At 49.1% G+C, this 22,372-nt stretch overlaps 1 protein-coding gene across 8 annotated transcripts in view; it reads left to right on the top strand.

Moving 5' to 3' along the window:
* Window positions 1–17,504, top strand: part of EHMT1 (euchromatic histone lysine methyltransferase 1) — a 342,941-nt gene extending 325,437 nt beyond the window's left edge. For all 8 annotated transcript variants that reach the window (XM_077148874.1, XM_077148878.1, XM_077148873.1 and 5 more), the window contains 9 exons: window positions 1,404–1,558; window positions 2,902–3,069; window positions 3,252–3,396; window positions 3,931–4,008; window positions 4,728–4,843; window positions 7,164–7,250; window positions 8,394–8,472; window positions 15,682–15,857; window positions 16,664–17,504. In XM_077148874.1, coding sequence (XP_077004989.1) covers window positions 1,404–1,558; window positions 2,902–3,069; window positions 3,252–3,396; window positions 3,931–4,008; window positions 4,728–4,843; window positions 7,164–7,250; window positions 8,394–8,472; window positions 15,682–15,857; window positions 16,664–16,841 — 1,182 coding nt within the window. In that variant the 3' untranslated portion in view covers window positions 16,842–17,504. The remainder of the gene's footprint in view (window positions 1–1,403; window positions 1,559–2,901; window positions 3,070–3,251; window positions 3,397–3,930; window positions 4,009–4,727; window positions 4,844–7,163; window positions 7,251–8,393; window positions 8,473–15,681; window positions 15,858–16,663) is intronic.
* The last annotated feature ends 4,868 nt before the right edge of the window (window positions 17,505–22,372 follow it).

Below are 22,372 nucleotides of genomic sequence, written 5' to 3'. Positions count from 1 at the left end.
TCTTTATGGAGCTTGTGCTTTGGGCTGATGGGGGAACAAAGAGCAACAGAACCACTTGTCTTCTTTTATGGTCCCTGAACTGAGAAGCCTCAAATGTGCATAAGGAGGTGGGCTCTGGGGAAGGGGCTGCAGGGATGCAGAACTGTTACAGATATGCTAGGGGGCAGGGAGGAGCAGAGGACGCACTGGTGCTTCCCTGTGAGCCAGGGCACCCTGAGACTGTCCCAGGGCAGGGGAGGAACGACACTAGTGCTGACTCTAGCACCACGTGTGCTGAGGGGAGGAAAGCCAGCGGGCCCTGACCCACATCATCTTGAGAAGTAATTGAGAGAAAGAAAAACCCCATGAGCACTAACATAGTCACTAGCATTATATTCAAGTGAAGAAAAAGAAGCAGAAATAAAACTGATGTACAAAACAGGAAAAGGAATGGCTGTTAAGTCATATACCTGAACTCTGGGCTGTTTTCATCACTGCCAATGCTGGGTTTGCAGCATGGCTGGTGGAAGTGGAGGTGCAGCTGGCGCGCCACAGATAGCACCTGCATGGGGGCGGGGCCTGCGGGGCGGGGGCTTGAGGGGAGCTGCAGATATCACCCCAGGCTGCAGATGGTTGAGGCTACTTAATGTTTTAGTTTGTGTTCCTTGGCTTCTTGGCAAGGTTAACCATTTTCTCACATTTAACTTAGTCTTTGTTTTTTATCTTTATGTATGTATTTTTTTTTCATATACTTTACACATTTATTTTTTTGGAATTAGAGTGTTCTAATAAGTTTACCATGATAATTATAAATCATAAAATTTACACGGCACAAATAGTTTTTAAAATTTTTACCTTATAGAGGTTTTATAAAATAAAATTATAATTTAACCAAATTAATGTCTGAAAAATCTTAACTCTGTGGCAAAATGAATATAATTTAAAAACCTAATAAGAGAAAAGTTACCCCCAAATGTTATATTTTAGGGAGTATAGTTCTTTCTATTTCTAAAATATTCTGCACTCATTGTTTTAGTTTTATAATGAAAAATTGTCGATTAAAAAATAATTTCCCCTTTAGAGTCCAGATGGCTGTTTTGTCCTTTCTCTGCTGAAATAGGAAGGCATTTTCTGTTTGTCTCTGATTGAAAGCGCAGCTGCCTTTTGGGTCTACATGGCCATGCCCCCTGGTGTGGGCCCAGGGTGAAGTTGGTGGGGGGCAATGGCACATGTGTGCAGAGTTCCCCTTAGCACCGTTCTACCTGCTCCCTTCGGCCAGGTACTGCCCCTCTACCCCACCCCACCCCACCCCACCCCCACATACGCTAGGCTCTCAGCTGGCCAGGGCACCCACCACCACACTACTGGGCGCTTAGCTGGCCGGGACCCCCACTCACTGTGCTCTCTCACTTGTGTCTGTCCAGGAGGAGAACATTTGCCTGCACTGGGCGGCGTTTTCAGGCTGTGTGGACATCGCAGAGATCCTTCTGGCCGCTAAGTGTGACCTGCACGCAGTCAACATCCATGGCGACTCGCCCCTGCACATTGCTGCCCGAGAGAACCGCTACGACTGTGTCGTGTGAGTGTGGCCCTGTGTGGCAGTGAGGCCTCTCGTGGTCCTGCTGCTCCAACTGGGCCTTGAGCTGATCACGCCCCCTCCACTGCCCATGGTCTCGCAAGCAAGGATGTAACTTGCATATCACGTTTGAGGTCAGCCTATGTTTATTTCTGCATCTGGAAAGATCACTGTGGAAACTCCCCAGATGTTCACATCAGTCTTTATGCTTCATCTTATGAGGACGTGGGGACAGGCCTTGCTTGGCCTCAGAGCACTACAGGGGCGGTGGCTCAGGGGCCCTCTTCAAACTATGGGCATTTAGCTGCATAGATTTCATCACAACCAAATGCATCACCCTCTTCCCGTGGAGTTGCTCATAGCCCAGGTTGCAGCTCAGGGCCCTGGAGCAGAGCCCTGCTCCTGCCTGTGGGAAGGGCTGGGGGTAGCACAGGCTCCCGTTAGGGGTGGTGGCTGCAGCACACTTGAGCCTGACCGAGCCACAGCACACCCCTCTCATATCAGCCCCTGCTGGCTCTGAGACCCTGACACCGTGAGCCGGGGCGCACCCTTCCCAATTCTGACACCCAGGCACCCTGAGAAGTAGGTGTGTGCCCTTCTCAATTCTGACACCCAAGTACCCTGAGAATGGGCATGTGCCCTTCTCAATTCTGATACCTGTCACCCTGAGAAGCAGGGTGTTCCCTGCTGATTCTGACACTGGACACCCCGAGAATGGGCATCTACCCTTCCCAGTTCTGAGACCCGGGCACCCTCAGAAGGGGCGAGTGCCCTTCCCAATTCTGACACTGGGCACACCAGGCACACTGAGAATGGGTGTGTGCCCTTCCTGATTCAGGCTCCCACTGCTACTCAGCTGAGGTGGCCATCCTTGTGTGAAAGGCCCTGGGGCAGCCTGTGTAGATGGAGCCCCAGGGGAGAGCCCGAAAAGGGGCTTCTCTGCCCAATCCCTACTCCAAACCTAGGTCTCAGGAGACCCTGGGCCATGGTAGCCAGTTGTGCTTATGTCATATACCTGAACATGTTTACTTCCATTATTGCTTACCTTTTTATCCTTGAGGGTGAATTTGAATGAGAAATTCAAGAAAAACCAAATACCATCTTTAGCTCTTTACATGCCTCCTGCTCAGAAAACTGAGATGACTTTTGACAATAAATGTGGGAGAGGAGTAATGAAGTATGTTTTTGGGTGAGTTTAAGCCAGTGTTTTTAGAGTCATTGGTCAGCAAGCTTGTAAAATCATTTCAAAACAAATGTTGCATTCTCTGTATCATCAGATTTGAGTCATTGTGCAAATCCCATTTTCATATGCTTTAAAACTAAGGTCTGGCCGTTTTTCCCTGTAGCCTCTTCCTCTCTCGGGACTCGGATGTCACCTTAAAGAACAAGGAGGGAGAGACGCCACTGCAGTGTGCACGGCTGAGCTCGCAGGTGTGGGCTGCCTTGCACATGAGCAAGACCCTCCGAGACTCAGCCCCAGACAGGACCTCCCCGGTAGAGAAGACGGTGAGCAGGTGAGACCCCGGCCAGGGCCAGAGGCCAGCCCGCTGCACTCTCCTGGCAGTTGTGCACCATGTCACTAAACGGGGCTTAAAAACACAGAAGGAGGGCTTCTCCAAGGCTGGCTATGTCCTGCCCTCCCACTTCTGGGCTGGGGCAACCCATGCATGACTAAAGGTGGCCTCTTCCACCCCAGGGACATCGCGCGGGGCTACGAGCGCATTCCTATTCCCTGTGTCAATGCCGTGGATAGTGAGCCATGCCCCAGCAACTACAAGTACGTGCCCCAGAACTGCGTGACGTCGCCCATGAGCATCGACAGGAACATCACCCATCTCCAGGTCTGTGAGTGCGCAGGAGGGTCTCCTTCAGTGCAGGGGTCCTGGGGGGCTTCTGGGGGGACCAGACCCTCAGGGCAAGGGACCTAGGGGCTTCTAGGGGGACCAGCACCCTCAGGGCAAGGGGCCTGGGGGCTCCCAGGGGAACCCCATTATTTCAGCAGTTACCACCTCCCCCCATCCCATCCCTGTTCAAGGAGCCCCCTGAGGCCGACCTGTGGGAGGGCCAGTGAAGAGAGCTTCCAGAGCCTATATCTCCGGTCAGCAGCCCACTGCCCTTCCTCTGTTTGTCCTGCATGCCAAGCGCCTTTCTCAGTGGCCCAACCCCTTTTTCCTAGCCACCCCTCCCAATTGCTGTCCTTCCTATCCTGAGATGAGAGAAGACAAGAAACATTGCTCATCTATTTAAGAAAACACGTATCAGGTTAAGGGATAATTCTGAGAAATGTAGAAAATTGAGTATGAATGAAGGGGAAAGAGTAGCCTCTCCTTGATGGTGCCGTGTGTCTGTTCTGAGCCCTCTCCTCTGTCTTGCAGTACTGCGTCTGTGTCGATGACTGCTCCTCAAGCAACTGCATGTGTGGCCAGCTCAGTGTACGATGCTGGTACGGCAAGGTGAGTCTCTAGCCAGAATTTACAGAAAGAACGAATACAGCCCCTGCCTTCAAGCTGACCTCAGCAGTGTCTTTCAAGGATGTGCCAGGAGTGAGCAGGTGGGAAGACAAATAGGGGAGCAGGTGGGAGAGCAAGTAGGGGAGCAAGTGGGGGGGGGCCAGGCGGGAGAGCAGGTGGTGAACAAGGAGGGAGAAGCAGGTAGGGAAGCAGGTGATAGACCACGATGAAGAGAAGGTGGAGGAATAGGTGCAGAGTAGGCAATGGGTAAGGAGGAGGGGCTGGAGCTGAGGTGCAGTCCCAGGTCAGTTCTGAGGGGACTGCCGCAGGGGTTCATGTTCATTCTCTCTGTGGCATAAAGGCGCTGAGTGACAAGAATGAACGTTTTCAGGAAAGTTGTAAATTATCAGAGCAGCCCATGAAGAGTGAGCCTCAAAATGTGCCTGGCAGTGCAGGGACCTCAGACCACCATCTTGGCACCCTCTTGGGCTGCATAGGAATGCATTAAGTTCAAAAATATGTTTTTCTGGGGTCCAAAGCTCAAACCCCCACATCATCCAAACAAAAAACATGTAGTTGACTCTGTTCTCCTCCAGGGGTTAAACTTTGACAGGAGCCGATGATCTTGCTGTTACTTCTGAGGCCAAGTGGGCACTTGTTGAGATGTGGTAAGGCTGATTTGTTTGAACACTCTTGGGCTCTAAATGCCCGTCTCTCCACAGGATGGCCGGTTGCTGCCTGAGTTCGACATGGCAGAGCCGCCACTAATCTTCGAATGCAACCACGCGTGCTCCTGTTGGCGCAGCTGCCGGAACCGGGTTGTGCAGAATGGGCTCAGGTGAGAGCCCTCCGCACACCCCGGGAGTCACAGCTTCAGCTTTTCCTTTAATCTTGTTCTGCCTCTGAGAAGCCTGTTAACATTCTGAAGCTTCGTAGAGTTTGTCATTTTAATCCCCTTAGGAAAAGAAAGGATGATGTCAGGGATCTCTGATTTAAGAGTTTGAAAATGATTCCAGTTTCTTGAGAAGTTCACTGTATTTTCTATTTGTATGCAGGTTAGAAGGTAACGTATTTATATATATAGAAGGGCATTGTCCAGTAGAGCTAGTGATTACCTTTGAGCCCTTTATCCTCTGGAAATGTTACGTTTGCCACAAATAGCATGAATAATGCTTTCTATCACCTTAAATTTGATCCTTTTAATTTTAGGCTCAAAAGAAGGAACAAAGTGGATCATTTGAGCTAAAAAATGAAAGTACTCAACATATAACTTTGTTACCAAATTCACACATATTCATCAACTGATTTGGATTACTATAATTTTATTTAATGTAAAATCATTTTCTCGATTTTTTGAGTATCCTGACAGGAATATTACGGTGCTGCTCTGTAATTGCCTTTAAGTCACTTGTCTTTTGCATCCACCTTTGTGACTGACACCCTTACACCACTGAGCCCAGAGACGACAGCCTCCTGTGACCTCACAAGGTCTTGCAGTGGGCCTTTTCCTCCATGTGTGCCTGTTCCTACATTCCTGATGACTATGAAATTAAAAGGCCCTCCAAGTTGTAAGGAAAAGAATCATGTACAGTATGAACTTAGCCAGACACTCATCTTCATAGTATTGTGATTGTTAACATTAGTAATGTGGTCCCTTCTGGACCAAAAAACAGAGCTTCTGGTCAGCCCACATTCCTTATCTCAGTGTATGGCAAACAGAGCTCTTGGGGGCAGAGGACAGACACCCGCTGGGCTCAGAGACAGACAGGTTGGGGGTGGGCCTCAGGTCCACGGAGGTCACATCCGGAGAGGCCCCAGGGGTTGTTGGAGACTGGGTGCCCTGGGGCCATCGTGCTCCAGCCCCAAGGCTGTCCTTGAACCTGTTCTGCTGCCTGGAGGCGCACTTGTGAGAGGGGCTGGGAAAGTACATCCCTGGCTGACCGATAGCTGCTGTGTGCCTCCATGTGTGTCTATGTGAGCGGGCGCCACGCTGTCTGGACAGCTAAGGGTTCCTGGAGGGCAGTCAAAGACAGCATGCAGGTGCCAGCCTGTCCTCAGGAGTCCCCTTTGGCCAGCACATTGGTCACAAGATGCAGCCTTATGAGGCAGGCAGACTGGCCTGGAGGCATGTCTCAGACCTGGCCCTCCAACCCCAGACAGACCCCAACACGGGCTCCCTAAATGGACCAGCCCCCCAAATGGACTCCCCAGGTGGACCTGCAGATGACCCCTCCACATGGACCCCAAAAAGACCTGTAGACCAAGCCCCCAAATGGATCCCCATATGGACCTGCAGACACCCCCCTCTCACCTTCCGTTCCTCAGTCTCAGGTTCCCCCCTACTTTCCGTCTGTCATAAGTTCCTGTGTCAGGCTGGGCCTTAACTTCCCGAAACCACACAGTGGACACAAGCCTTACTGCTCTGCTCAGGCAGACCCTTAGTAGCCTTTCACCGTGTACCTGAGTGCCACCCAAGACCAGGACCACCCACAGAAAGCACAGGTGCTAAGCACCATGCCTAGCTGCTCCAAGTGCAGACAGGAAGACAGGAGACTGTGGAGGGGCTGTCGGGATCTTGAGGAAGGCCTGTGCTGTGGGGCAGGGCAGAGGGCCTGCCAAGCAGGCAACAGAGCCTGCGGCAGTGGGGGCCGGACCAGGGTTTGCTCGCAGCTCCTGAGGGCTCTACGGTGGGCCAGCTTGTGCCATCACCCGCATTGCAGAAGCTGGTCATGGCAGAAAGGGTTGCACGTTCACAAGCCCAGTCTGGTCTCCAAGAAAGAAATAAGGAAACTGAGGCCCAGAAGGCAGTGGCTTGCTGGGTCTCGGGCTGGGGTGGGGCTTCCCGCGCTCTACGGTGTCCCTGCTTTTGGGAACAGTCAGGCCCGTGTTGAGGACTTGGGGTACTTTTGCCCTTCCAAGGCATTTTCCTGTTCTGTGCAAGTGAGTGCCTTGAAGCTCACGGGATTTACTCCAGAGATGGTTACTTGACTCGCATGTAAGGTTCTCAGGTTTCAGATATGAAATCTGTGTTTTCTTCCTCATTCCCTCGTGCTCAGTCTTTCAGTGCTAAACTCTAGAAGATGCACTGCAGCCCAGGCAGCTGGCTAAGTGCCATCTGACCCTCTTCCCCCTGGCTTTTTCTCTCTTTGTCTCTCTAGGGCGAGGCTGCAGCTCTACCGGACACACAACATGGGCTGGGGTGTGCGATCCCTGCAGGACATTCCACTAGGCACCTTTGTCTGCGAGTAAGTGAGTCCCCGGCTGACCCCAGCTCTGCATGCCCAAGAGCTTCTCTGAGCCTAGGGACACACCTTGCACCAAGACTGTCCAATCACGTGCAACTGGGGAGAGTGAATGGACTCCAGCAGTTGCTGGGCGCCCCGACCGGAAGTGGGGGTGGGTGCAGGGTGGCTGTAGACTTGCCATGGCACTCACTGCAGGCTCTGTGAGCTGGCACCTTGAGTCAGGCCTCTACCTCAGCTGAGCCCATTTTTATATTAATTAGCTAAATTAATTTGTTTGCACACCTATCTCCCTCATGGGCTGAGGATCCTCATCTCAGCCCTTGCCCCAGGATCCAGGCACACTGGCGCTAAGAAGGGGAAGAATGGGGCAGACGGGTCAGGGCAGTGCTTGGGTGAGCTGCTGGGGGGTCTCAGATGGAGTTGTAGTGTACTCCCAGGGAAGAGAATTTGTCAGATAAAGCTCTGAATCTTTTACTTTTGCCTGTAATTCTTTCAAAGCAACATGCATGCTCATTTCCCAGGTTAGTCTACATGAGAGCCAGTTATTCGTGGCCCCAGCTGCGCCACATGCTCTGTCCAGTTGCCATGAGCCCAGTGATCTGGCCGGCACTCTGACCCAGCCTCGGGCCACCTGCTCTGTACCTGTCTTGGCAGCCTATACCCCTGGCACTGCTTGGGGCCAGCCAAGCCGACGCTCCCCCCTGGGAGACTTGCTGGGCCATCTTATCCAGCTGCCTGCATGAGCACTGGGCCCACATCACCCTGTTTTCAATCTCTCTTCCCTACGCATCTTGTCCTGCAGCTCTGAAGCCCCTGCCCACATCTCACCTACTTTATACTTGAGATACTTCTTTTTCCTCTCAGCAGCTCATGTATGCATTTAAGATTTCATCCACCTGTTTAGTCCTCTTCAATGAAAGAAGCATTCTGGATGCTAGGCGCCTGCTGCCGGGTCCAGAAGTTTCTGTCTTATCATTTTCTTCTGGATCTCGAGGTCCATCTTGGTTTGGTCATAGACAGAGTCTGCAAAATTGTGCCTGGCACGTTCTTTGGGGTTTTACTCATTTATGTAAGGATAGAAGGGTGATGGCAACGTGACGTGTCTTGGAGGTAATCACGTTCCTGTCTCCCCTCACCCTGCAGGTATGTTGGCGAGCTGGTCTCGGACTCTGAAGCTGACGTACGGGAGGAAGATTCTTACCTGTTTGATCTGGACAATAAGGTAGTGTGCGCATGTAGGATCAGGGACACAGGGGTGATTGTGGGCTGTGAACCTGGAAGAGGCCTGGGGAGGTGCCTGTGGCACTTGTACATCTCAGAGACCTTGGGCTTGAACTTTTCTTGCGAGGTGAGAACTGACTGCTGTGAAAGGTAGACCCCCCCGCCCTTCAAAGGCCATGCACCCCTCCATGGCCACTTGTGGCACTGTGTATGTGCTCCTTGACCAGTATTTATCAAGGGTGGAGAAAAGCATCATATGTTATTTTCTATTTTATTTTTATTAGAGAAAATATAATATACATTTATAGACAAACCATGCATAAAATAGGGTTCCCTTGTAACAAACACCCTATCATTAACACCAAAGTATCAGACTTTATTTGAAAACGCCAGACTGTTGTTTATTTAAAATAATAAAATATTTGATTCCTGGCTACTATGATTCAGCTAGAAGTACAGGTTGGAAAGACAGGCGGCTGATAGGAACTGGGCAGTGGGGCCGAGAGTAGCCAGGATCCCAAGGTGTTGAGGCTGGGAGCACCACTGCATCTCTCTGAATCCAGCCCCTTGTTGTGGATGTAGCCAGCACTGCCTGCTGCCGTTCAGAAGCAGGAGGAGGCTGTGTCTGGGCCCTGATGAGCAGAGCAGAAGGGAGCCTCACAAACAAGGCAGGGAGAGCCAGCACCCATCCCAGAGTTGTGCTCACACCTGGGTCTCCAAACCCCAGGGTTCTGGGTAACTGAGAGACCCTTCCTATGCCTCTGGCTGCCTCTCTCTTCATCTGGTCCTTTCTTGCTCTTTAATTCATGAACTGCCTGCTAGGAATCCTCTGGCTACATCTAACCCTTTCAGCCATCGTTACTGGGAGCAAAGTTAAGGTGGAGGGGGAGCAGCTATTTTCTGATCTATAATGGCTGCCACCGAACCACGGCCTAGCAGTGTCTCAGGACAGCGTGAAACCAGCAGGTACTCCTCCACACCTGTCCCAGTTCATGGGGTCTTCTCAGGAATGCCCCTCAGTGCCACCCACCTGGCCCCATCAGCCTCTTTCCAGGAAACCAGAATTTGTAAACTCAAGCCTTGATACTCAAGTGCTGCTACCCCAGTGGCTAGCGGGGCCAGAGTGCGCTTCGGGCTACACCCGGTCCTTCTATGTGGCATGCTTGAGCCACGGGTATGCGCTGTGCCATGGGCAGTTGCTCTCCAGCTGTGGGTGTGTGTGTGCTCTGCGATGGGTGTGTGCATGCTAGCCTTAGGTGTGCACCCTACCGCAGGTGTGTGCATCAAGTGTTATGTGTGTTTTTGGGTGTGTGTGTTCAAGCCATGGATGTACACTCTTCCATGGTTGTGTGCGCTCGAGTTACAGGCATGTACTCTGCCATAGATATGCACTCTGTTGTGGGTGGGTGTGCTCTGTCACAGGTGTGTGCACTCTAGCCATTGGTGTGTACTCTGCCATGGTTGTGTGTGCTGTGCCACAGGTGTGTGTGCTTGAGCCGTAGGTGTGCACTCTGCCATAAATAAACACTGTTGTTGGTGTGTGTGCTCTGCTGCAGGTGTGTGCACTGTGCCATGGGTATGGGCACTTTGCCACAGATATGTGCACTATGCTGCAGGTGTGTGCTTCAAACTGTAGAGGTACACTCTGTCCTGGGGTTGTGCTCTCAAGCCCAGGTGTGTGCGCTGAAGCCCAGGTGTGTGTGCTCAAGCCATAGGTGTGCACTTGAGCCATAGTTATGTGTGTTCTGCCACAGATGTGTGCACTCGAGCCATGGGTGTGCATGCTTGAGCCATGGATGTACGTGGTCATTCCATGGGTTTGCACTCTGCCATGGGTATCTGTGCTCAAATCATGGGTGTGTGCTCTCGAGCCATACGTGTGCACTCTGCCATGGGTGTGTACACTCTGCCACAGGTGTGTTCCTCGATCTGTAGGTGTGTTGTCAGCCCTGCGGGTGTGCGCTCAAGCCATAGGTGTGTATGCTCGAACCTTAGGTGTGCACTCTGCTACAGGTGTGTGCAGTAGAGCCATGTTGTGTGCATTCTGCCATGGGTGTTGTGTGCTCAAGCCATGGGTGTGCACTGTGCAATGGGTACTTGAGCCATGGGTGTGTGCACTCATGCTGTGGGCTTGCACTGCCATGGAGTTCTGATGTGATTATCAGCCATGTGGAGGCATTTGTGAATTGTCTGTTCACCAATTCTGCCTTCTTCTGTCTATTGGCCTACTTCTTGTATTGATTTGTAATAGCTCTTTACACAGTCTGAAAAAGTACTCTCTTGTCTCTTACAAATGCTGCATGTTTCTTATTCCATTCTATGACTGCTTTTTTAAAAATTATATTTTTTAATTAAAGAAATTGTGAGTTTACAGAACAATCATGCTTAAAATGCAGGATTCCCACATACCACCCTGTTATTAAAACCTTGCATTGGTGTGGAACTTTTGTTACAGTTGATAAAGCACATTTTCATAATCATACTACTAACCATAGTCAGTGATTTAACTTAGGGTTCTCAGTTTGTATTATGCAGTCCCATGGATTTTTCTTTTTAAAATTTTTATTCTGGTACGATACATACAACATAATGTTTCAATCCCTCTTTAACCACATTCAGATTACATTCAAAATGTTGTGCTAGCATCACCACCTTCCATTACCAAAACTTTTCTGTTGTCCCAAATAGAAACATTGTACATTTTAAGCCTTAACTGCCTGTTCCTGTACCCACCCATTCCCTAGATTTTGACTCGGTACATTTTCATATTGTAAGTATTTCGTATGAGAGAAATTCTCTGCTCTTTTGTATCTGGCTTATTTCACTTGACAGGATGTCTTCGAGAGTCATCCATGTTATTGCATGTACCAGTACTGCACTTCTTTTATCATTGTATGGATAGACCATATTTTGTTTATCCACTCAACTGTTGATGAACACTTGAATTCCTTTCATCCTTTAGCTATCGTGAACATCAGTTTACAAATACCTGTTCAAGTCTCTGCTTTCAGTTCTTTTGGGTGTATACTTAGGAGTAGAATTGCCAGGTCCATCTAGCTTTCTGAGGGACTGCCAAATTCTTCCATAGTAGCTGTGGTATTCTATATTCCCAACAGCAGTGAATGAGTATTTCTGTTTCTCTACATCCTCTCCAACACTTCTTATTTTCCTTATTATTTTTTTTAATAGTTGCCATTCAGTAGGTATGAAGTGACATCTCATTGTGGATTTGATTTGCATTTCCCTAATGGCTAGTGATACTGAGCATCTTTTCATGTACTGTCTTTTTTTTTATCATCTTTGGAAAAATTTCATTTGAGTCTTTTGCCCAGTTTTTTAATTGAGTTGTTTGTCTTTTGGTTCTTGAGTTGAATTTCTCTATATATTCTGATGTTAAACTCTTATTGGACACATGGTTTCCACATATTTTCTCACATTATGTCAGTTACCCTCTTACTTTCATAATAAAGTCTTTTGAGGCACAAACGTTTTAAAAATCTGATGAGGTTCTACTTACCTGTTTTTTTTTTTCTTTTGTTGCTTTGACTTTGTATGTAAAGCCTCAGAAACTATTGCCTAACACAAGATACTAAAGATTCTTCCCTATGTTTTCTTCTTAGGAGTTTCTTCAGTTCCACTCTGTGATCCATTTTGAGTTGATTTTTATGTATGGTGTGAGATAGAGGCCCACCTCCTATTCTTTTGCAAATAGAAATCCAGTTTTCTCAGCACAACTAATTAAAGAAACTATTATTTCCTAATTGAGGTGACTTGGCATCCTGGTAAAAAATCATTGACTGTAAATGTGGTAGTTGATTTCTTAACTCTCAGTCTGATTCCATTGGTCATAATCTTTCCTTTTGCAGTACTATATTGTTTTGACTGGTATAGCTTTTCTCATAAGTTTTAAAATCATAAAGTGTGAGTCCTCCAACTTTATTATTCTTTTTCAAGATGGCTTTGTTTATTTGAGGCCCCTTACCATATACATTTGTTGATTGGATTTTCCATTTCTGGAAAGAAGGCTGTTGGAATTTTGATTGGGATTGTGTTGAAATCTGGAAATCACTTTGGGTATAAATCACATCTTAACAACAGTTAGCCTTCCAATCTATGAGCATGGAATTTCCTTTCATCTATTTAGGTCTTCTTTGATAGCTTTTAGCAATGTTTTATAATTTGGGGGGTACAAGTTCTCTACATCATTGATTAGATTTATTCCTAGATACTTGATTCTTTTAGTTGCTATAATAAATGTAATAAATTAATTGATTTTCTTATGTGGAACCACCCTTGCATACCTGGGATAAATCCCAGTTGGTCATGGTGTATCATCCTTCTTATGTACTGTTGATTTCAGTTTGCTAGTCTATTGTTGAAGATTTTTGCATCTATGTTCATAAGGATTGTATATATTCATTGGTCTGTAGTTTTTGTTTTTTGTGATAGCTTTATAGGTTTTGGTATGAAGGTGATGTTGGCCTCGTAGAATGAATTAGGGAGTATTCCCTCCTCTTCAGTTTTTTGAAAAAGTTTGAGCAAGATTGGTTTTAATTCTTCTTGAAATGTTTGCTAAAATTCCAAGTAGTGAAGCCGTGTCTGGTCTTGGGCTTTTCTTTGTTGGGAGGGTTTTGATAACTGGTTCACTCTCTTTACTGGTTATTGGTTTGTTCATATTTATTTCTATTTGAGTCAGTGTAGGCAGTTTGTGTGTTTCTAGGAATTTGTGCATTTCATCTAGTCACGTAGTTTGTTGGTGTACACTTGTTCATAATATTCTCTAATAGTCCTTTTTTATTACAGTGGGGTTGGTAGTAACGTCCCTGTATTAGCTTGGGTTCTCTAGAGAAACAGAATCAGCAGGAGATGTCCATATATGTGAAGTTTATAAAAGTATCTCATGTAACTGTGCGAATGTAGAGTCCAAGGTCTGTAGGTCAGGCTGCAAGCTTATAACCAGTGAAGGTCCTTAGTGAACTCTCAGGAGAGGCTGGCTGGACAACTGTGGGAATGTAAGGGTCCAAGGTCTATAGGGCAGGCCACAAGCTGGCAACTCCAATGCAGGGTCTGGACAAACACCACAGGAGAGGCTCGCTGCCTGAAGCAGGAAGAGTGACTGCCTCTTCTGAATCCTCCTTGAAAGCCTTCTAGTGGTTAGATTAAGCATCACTCATTATAGAAGACACTATTGAACAGTGTTTAAGATTTTTTTGCTTTAGTTCATTTTCAGTTTGGGGATTTTTTTCAAACTTAATTTTACTTTTTGGTTATGTAAAATATTTATATGCTTGTGACATGAAATTTCTATAAAGAGGTGTCTTAGGAGAGCCTTGTTTTTATCTGTCTTTTTGGCCAGTAGCTCCCTCCTGCCCAGGTCACCATTTAGAGAAATTTATGTGTGTATCCTGCTCCTCCTTTTTTATACTGAAGGTCGTGTCGTGCATGCACTGTCCCTTCCCACTTCTTCCTTGACAAGATGCATCTAATTAGTATACAGAGATGACTCTCATACTGGGACTTTGGTTCCAGTCCCTGCTGCTGTATGCAGACCCTGACGCCCCCATGAGCTGGCACGTGGGGCCTTCCGTGGGGCCTTTGTTGTCATCAGGCAGGTCCCTGCAGGCCTGCTCACTTAGTAATCTTTTTTTTCACCTTGGATAATTTCTGTTGACGAACCTTGAAGTTCACTTACTCTTTCCTCTGTCATGATGGATTTAATGGCCAGTAAGTTTTTTTATTTTAGAAAGTGTGTTTTACAAGTTAGAATGTCCATTGGGCTCTTATTTCCCCTGCTTTGCTTGTATTTTCCTACTCTGGACGTGCTGTGCAGTATTCCATTCAGGTAGCCCGGGTTGCTGCCTGAAGTCCTCATCTGCCAGTCCCACATCTCAGTTGATTTTCTTTTCTCTTGAGAGATGTTCCCTTTTTGTGGTTTTATGTATCCAGTCCTTTTGGATTGCAGCCTGGGCTTCATGGTGCTGCCTCGTGGGCAGGGTTCTTTTACTTCTGTCCAGTGCTCCAGAGTGTTTTGTATTTTGCACAGTGCCTTTTCCTGGGAAGCTCTGTCTCTCCCCGTCTTCTCTCTGTCTGGCTGCTAGCAGTCTGCATCAGAGGAGTTGGGCCCTCTCTGGCCCTTTCCCAGAAATTGCCCCGCTCTACCCACTCCACTGTTTGTGTGGTGTGGGTAAAAAGGTGTCCACTTTTGCATTGTTTCTGTTTTAAGAATTTTGGAGATTCCTAAGACAGGAGGTTTTAGGGGTCATCTGACGGAGTGTCAACGTCGTACCCATAAGCAGAGGCCAGAACCTGTGACATTTTGTTCCTTTGCACATCTTTTGGGTAGGTCCCTATGAGTGGGATTCCTGGGTCTTTAAATTTGGATAGAAGTTGTGGCTTCTGTTCTGCACATTTGATTCCTACAAACAGGTCTGAGTGTCTGTCCACGTTTCCATCCCTGGGGCTGCTGCCTGTTCCACCAGACCACTTCTTGTCCCTGGTAGCCCCCTGACGCACTTGGGGCACAGGTCCCTATGGTCATCAGGGATGTCCCCTGCCTTGCAGCTATCAGTCAGGGCTGCCCTCCATCCTCCCCCTTGGACCCGCCCTCTTCAGCCACCCAGTCTCTGCCCCTTGTGATGTTGACTGCAGCCTCGGCCTCATTTGGAGCCCCCCTTGTGATAGCCTCAACAGTGGCCCCTGTGCTACACCACTCTATGCATGCCTGATGCAGATGGCTGTGCCCGTCTCTCCACCGTATGAAGTGCTGCTCGCGGTGCCAGCCCGGCCAAGCTGCCCTCCTGTCAGGGGCCTAAGTGGCACCTTGGGGAAGAGCCTTACCTGCAGATTGTTCATCTTTGGGTTAATTAGCCCATTGAGAGAGGAAACCCTGTGGAGGCTCCACCCAGGGACGCTCTTCATTCCGTATTGCCTCCCCACCCCCCACCGCCACACCAAAGTCCACTCAGGCTCTTGCTCCTTTCTCTACTCTGCTCTTTTGGCGGTGCCTGTGGCTTGTGTCACAAGGAGCAGCCCAGTGGCCCCAGCTCTAGGAGACTGTGCTGGGGAGGTAGCCACCCAGAGCTCACTCCAAAGGGAGCATCCTGGGTAGTGCAGCTCCTACCTTCTCACAGATGCCAGCAGCAAGTGCTCGTGTGCATGTTTCCTTTTTCTCACTGCAGTGCCTGAACGTGTTGTGTTTGTCACTCTCTAGGACGGAGAAGTGTACTGCATAGATGCCCGTTTCTACGGCAACGTCAGCCGCTTCATCAACCACCACTGTGAGCCGAACCTGGTTCCAGTGCGCGTGTTCATGTCTCACCAGGACCTGCGGTTTCCCAGGATTGCCTTCTTTAGCACGCGCCCCATCGAGGCTGGCGAGCCGCTGGGGTAGGTCCTCACAGACCAGGCGGGGGCTATACTGTGCTGCACACACACCTGAGTGCAGAGACCACAGCCCCAGGGCTCCCTGCATCATTGGCCTTGCACACTGCCCCACCTCTGTGGCCTGGAGCCTGACCCTGTGCGGCTGGTTGTGCAATTGAAGAGCTGGGGCAGTGGGCTTCTGAGGAGGAAAGTGAGGGACTGGATGAGCCATCCAGGCCTTGGAACACTTGGCTCGACCCTCTGCGGGACTCCAGCCTCTTGCCCCCCAACCCTCTGTGCCTGCCACCCCGGCAGCTCCGCCTGAGTGTAGGGGGGTCCCACCTACAAGGCACCTCAGCACCTGGTGAGGGTCAGCTGCTGCAGCCTGCATCAGGTGGGCTCTCGTGGGGCAAGTTCCCAATCTAAGCAGGAGGCCAGATTTCAGCAAGGCCATAGGAGATGCTGCTGCTCACAGGCAGAGATCCTTAGCATCCTCTCACTTAGTTCTCCTTAAAACCTGTGGGCCCCCAGTGTGCCTCACCCAGCTAGACCCCCCAGGCCCCTTTGGAGAGTGCAGCCAGCTCAGGGACCTTCTCTGCCATGTCAGGCCTGGTCCCTAAGTCTATACCACCCTGGAGAGTCGGCTATTTGCCCACCAGGAACCAGAAGCACACTGGGGAGTGGTGCCCATGGGCATGAATGCAGTGGTTGGGGCAGGGACAGCACTCTGGCTGTCTTCTGCTGTCCTTTCAGCTTGTGTGCCCAGACCTGCCTGGCCAGGGTCCACTCTGTCCCTGCGGCCCTCAACACCACGTGCTCTCTCCCCGCAGGTTTGACTATGGAGACCGCTTCTGGGACATCAAAGGCAAGCTGTTCCGCTGCCAGTGCGGCTCCCCCAAGTGCCGGCACTCTAGTGCGGCCCTGGCACAGCGCCAGGCTAGCACGGCACGGGACCGGGAGGACGGCCTGCCAGACACCAGCTCCTCCACCACCGCTGAGCACCTATAGGCCTCAGCCGCTGCCACCTGTGACGGGGAGAGGGTTAGGAAACCTACAGACGGCGGCTGAGGTGGCCTCGAACTTGGGGCTGGGTCACTGGCTGCAGAGGTTGTGGGCGGCCTACAGTGCTCGTGGCCCGAGGGGAACATCCCTGGGGCCATGGCCTCGCTGCCCGTGCAGGGCTGTGAGCGACACTGGCTACCATCCCGCCTCGAGACTGGATTCCGTGGCGGCCTCACACCTGTGAGCTCTGACCACGGGTTTGTTGATTTGAGGCTCCTCATTGCTCCCTGGCTCTGGGGTTCCCACCTGCATCCCGGCAGCCTTATGGCAGTGTCCTCTGCAGAGGCGCCGCGGCCGGAGGATGCACCTGCACCACGCAGTCTCGGAGGGAACGCCGGTTTGCTTTTCAAAAGAGGCCCAATCTCCGGTCCTGTGTGTCTGGCATCTGCTGGTGGGTCTGTGTGGACGGTGGCCTGGCGAGCCTGAGCAGTGCCCAGAGGCTTCGCGGGAGGCAGCTGTGCAGCAGCCACTCCGGCCAACCTGCAGGACACGGCACCTTCTATTGATTTTTAAGCCACATGCTATGATGATGAATAACCTGATTTATTTTCTACCATTATTGAACATTAGGACAAACAAAAAATAAAAAAAAACACAAAACACAAACAACGGTGCTGATTCTGGTGTGATCTTTACTCACCACATAAAATAAACTATCAACTGTACAAAGAGAACAAAGTGATTTTAGAATAAAATGCAGGAAAAACTTTTTTTAAAATGTTAGTCTTGTAGTGCGAATAAATTTGCCATCACCTTTTGTGTGATGGCTCGGCAGGTCACGTCCTTTTTTTTGGCATCTATCTTTTTAAATACTGTAACTAGTGCAGTGACAGTGGGTTTTTGTGCGACTCTTCTAAAACATTCATGATGCGATCATGTTTATTTTTTTCTGTTAAAATGTTTTTGACAGTTTTAAGAGCAGTCTTTTGGCTCAGACCATTTCTTGTTCTGTTTTCAATGAAATCAATAAAAAAAAAAAAAGAAGTACTTTAAATGAGGTTTTATGATGCTGTGTGTCAGCTGGTCTCTGACGTCCCGGGCCTCCCTGTGTGCGTGCGCTGGGCCGGCCCCTGGGGAGCAGCATGTGAGCCTCAGCATCCCCCAGCCCTCCTGGGCAGAGTCGGGAGCACGTGTGTGCATGTGTGTGTGTGCACATGTGGACCAGGCACTGCATCCAGCACCAGGGGAGGGCCCAGGCCCACAGGATTGCTCTCAGGCGCCTGGCATGCACGTGAAACTCATCAAGTGCGAGGCTGAAACCCCTGCCTCCTGCTTGGCAGGCTGCAGCACCCCACCCGCTGCAGGGCTGGCCTCGTTCACCACATGGGCACGTGCAAACTCAGTGTGGCATGATTGTCCCATGTTTGTTCACAGATGTTGGGTTTAGCCTCGCTGCACCTGTAGCTGGACACCACAGCACCAACCTGCAGCGCTCCTGCTGCCAGAGTAGCGAGAGAACCTGACCCTACACAGGGCAGTGCTGGGGCCCTTGAGAGGGGTACCCCCTGGCCTGGGCAGCCTTTTGCCCTCATGCTCCTGGCTGGAGGTCGCATAGTTGGTGAGTTGGGGGCTTCGGGCCAACTTGTGGGGAGGGTCAGAGGCAGAGCCCCAGGCTCAGAGATGGGAGGAGTCAGGCCTGGCAGGGACCTTCATCAAGGAAGTGGACAGAGGACACCAGCTGGAGCTTGGGCCAGAGGCAATGGGCAGGCCCAACCTCCCCACCCCACCCCTGCCCTTGGCTCTGCCCCTTGACTCGGTGCCCCTGTCCTGACAACTCTTGGCTCCTTGTAGAAGACACTCTGGGGTCTAGTCTGTTACTGACGACTTTGTGCTTTCCATCATCTACCTGTTTCATTCCAAGTACTGGGTTAGGTGCCAGGTATTCAAAAACAGGCATTTGTTCAATTAAGACCAAGCAAATGTTTGTTAAATTAGCCTTGGGGTTGTGGAAAATTGGCCAGGTGGACCTGCAGCAGCCCAAGGCCAGCGGACCTGGACTCTGCCTGTCCTCTGTCCCTCCCACCTGCCCTTGGTTCCTCCTCTGTGAGTCTGACCTTCAAACACTGTTTGAAACCAGCTGCTATGTCAGAGCCATGTGCTCTCAGGAAAGTCTGAAATTTGCATTCCGTTCCTCAACTCGAGGAAGGTGGGAGAGTGCAGGGCCTGCCTAGAGCTATACTCGCCACCTTGTACTGTAGCGCTCAGGCCAGCTGGGAGTTGGGCAAAGGTGGGGGCCAGGGACAGGTAGGTGCTCAGGCCAGGTGGGGGCCAGGGACAGGACAGGTGGGTGCTGGGGACAGGTGAGTGCTGGGGCATCCACGTCTCCTTTCTTTTCCTAGTTTTTGGATAACTAGAACCTGAAGATCAGGCTGTACCTACATCCCCCAAAGGCCGATTCTCACACACATGACATGCAGCCACTGTGGCCTTTCCTGGGGCAACATGTGAGTGGGCTCACCATTTCACCAAGGTTCTCAGCACCAGTGGACGTGGGCAGGGCCGGGTCCACAAGTCAGTCTTTGGTGGAGAAGGCAGTGGAAATTGGGTGTACGGTGCACCCTGACCTGGCAGAGCCCCCTCCCGCTGAGCTTGCTTGGGAAGCTCTGGGGGGCAGATGTGGGCTATACCCACCCTGTCTGTGCCCAGTAACCCCCATGGTGGGGTGGTGTTCCAGGTGGGACTTTGTATGCGTTCCATCCATTTTGCCCTCAACCCCCTACCCACTACTTATTTGGAGCAGGCTCTGGGAATCCAGATCCCTTACCAGGAGTTAGCCCAGCTCAGGGCTACTCAAAGGTAGTGCAGGACCCCCAGGCCAAAGACAGTAAGGGAGACTGTACCCCGAACACCTGCTGGCCAGCCTCTAGGTCCTGGGGGTGTGAGTGTAGGGGAGAGACTAAGGCGGCACCAGCCTGGGGCAGGTGTGTGAGCCAAGGCCACCTGTTCTTACCTGGTCTTTCTGTAAAAGCTCGTTCACCATTAAGACCCCAAAGAGGTGGACGAAGAGCACAGAACCCCTGCCCTGGGAGGCCACCCCCTGATGGCCCTCACCGAGGTCCACAGTTGTGCTGCAGTTACACACCTAGCACACTGTGTGTGGTTTTTCTGCAGCCTGCTGTGTTCACTCAAGGTATGTCAGGGACATTTCTTCATGTCCCCAAAGATAGGTTTATGTTGTTTTTTAACAGGTGTGCAATAACCTTGTTGAATGACTGTATACGTGTGCATATGGGGAGTCCTCATTTCCCACCCATAGAAACAGTGCTAGGAAGAATTCTGCATATCCACCTATTCCCACTTGTGCAATTCCTTAGGGAGGGTCAAAGAACATCACATGCACCTTTTGGGATCTGTTATCTGTTCTGATTTCTTCCACCATTAGATTCATTTGGCCTGCTCTAAGATTTCATGGTGATGAGGACCATGAAGTAGAGACTCTTTTTGTCTATCCTGTTCACATTTTGTGGAACATCACTGTATTGATCCTTTCGAATCCCGAAAAGAATCTCACGGTATGAGTATACCACATTTAGTATATTTACTTTTAGACTTTGTATTTTGGGGTATGGTCCATCTTAAATTATGTTTTATGAATGGAGTGCAGTAGAGATCAAGGTTCATTTTTTACCATGTGGATACCCAGTTGTTCCATCTTCATTTGTTGGGAAACTCTTTCTTTCCCCCTCTGAATTCCTTTGACTCCTTCATAGAACATTAACCAACATAGAGCACATGGATGCCTATTTCTGGACTGCTCTGTACAATTGGCCTGTTTGTCTGTTATGCCAACATCATACTGTCCTTATTACTATAGCTTTGTTGTAGGCTCAAAATCACATGTAGTCCAAGTCCTCCAACTTTGTTTTTATTCTTAAAGATGAATGAATATTTTGGCTTTCCTAAGTCCCTTGAATTTTTATATAAGGTTTAGACTTGGTATATCAATTTCTATCAGAAAAGCCTAAGGTCTTTTTTAACCTCTTACATCAACTTTATTGAGGTAAAATAAACATATAAAATGTACTCATTTTAGGGCGGCGCATGTGGCTCAGTGGCAGATTCCTTACATGCCATGCCAGAGACCCAGATTCGATTCCCGATGTCTGCCCATGCAAAATGATGAATTTTGACAAATGTAGGTACAAACACCACCACCACCACAATCAAGTTGTAAAGAACATCATCGTTTTCCCTTAAAGTTCTTTTTTGTCCTGCTAACCTGCTCTTGCCCCTAGAGATGAGCGTTCTCATTCATTTGCACTTCATATTTCTGACTTTTTTTACTTAACATATATTTCTAAATTGTTTTAAATTTTTGAAATAATCATTTAAAAAGTTAATCATTTGATTAAAATGGTATCTATCAGGCTTCCCCACTGCAAATTTTCTCTCTCCTGTTGTAATTAATAAGTATTTTGTGGGGAAATACTCCAAGACATATGTAGAGATACCATTTCATTGAACTTTGAATTTATTTGTTTGAATGTAGATCGGTGGTTTCCTATTTTATTCAGTAGGTTACAGTCTGTTTCCGACATTGTTTCTTTTGATGCTCAAATTGTGGGAGCCCCTAAAGCTGTTAATTCTGGCTTCTGATTTCCTTGCGTTGCTTCCAGCATCCTCTTACTCTGACACAAGATGCTCCAAGCTCATTTTGTGTTTTCCCTGTGCTAGTCCTGAAATCAGCCATTCCTCTAAGATTTCAATCTACCATTCTGCTATTTGTTTTATCTCATCTGTTCTTTGTTACCATTTCCCTTTTTTCCTGACTTGTGATAATTGTGTATTTTTTATGATCCATTGTATCTCTCTAATATTTTTTAGCTCTACACCCTTTGTTTTCTTTTCTTTTTTTTTTTGTCTTAGTGGTTGGTCTAGGATTTGCAATGTGCATCTTCAACTTATCACAGTCTACTGTCAAATATTATACCACTTCACTTACAGTGTAGGAGTTTACAGCAGAATACTTGTGTTTTGGTTTGCTAAAGCTGCCAGAATGTAATATACCAGAAATGGGTTGGCTTTTTACAATGGGGATTTATTAGTTCACAATTAGCTGTTGTAAGGCCAGGAAAAAGACAAGCTCAAGGCATCAACGGGATGATACCTGGACATGAAGAAAGGCTGCTGGCATCCAGGACTCCCCTGGTCACAGGGAAGGCACATGGCTGGCATCTGCTGTCCTTCGCTCCCAGGTTTTCTTGCTTTCAGCTTCTGGTTCCAGTAGCCTCCTCTCTGAGCTTCTCTGGCCCTCTCTTAGCTTCTCTGCAGCTTTTTCTCTATGAGCGTCTCTTAATTTCATCTCTTAGCTTCTCCAGGGCTTTTTCTATCTTTTGTCCTTTCAGAAAGGACTCCAGTAAAGGAGTAAGACCCACCTTGAATGGAGTGGGCCACATCTCAATTGAAATAACCTAACCGAAATGTCCGAACCACAACAGGTTTGCACCACAGGAATGGATTAAAAGAACATGGCCTTG

Source organism: Tamandua tetradactyla, chromosome 2 (assembly GCF_023851605.1).
Source record: "Tamandua tetradactyla isolate mTamTet1 chromosome 2, mTamTet1.pri, whole genome shotgun sequence".
Classification (NCBI taxonomy): domain Eukaryota; kingdom Metazoa; phylum Chordata; class Mammalia; order Pilosa; family Myrmecophagidae; genus Tamandua; species Tamandua tetradactyla.
The sequence above is the reverse complement of the archived record's forward strand: the minus strand, read 5'-3'. Positions and strand labels throughout refer to the sequence as shown.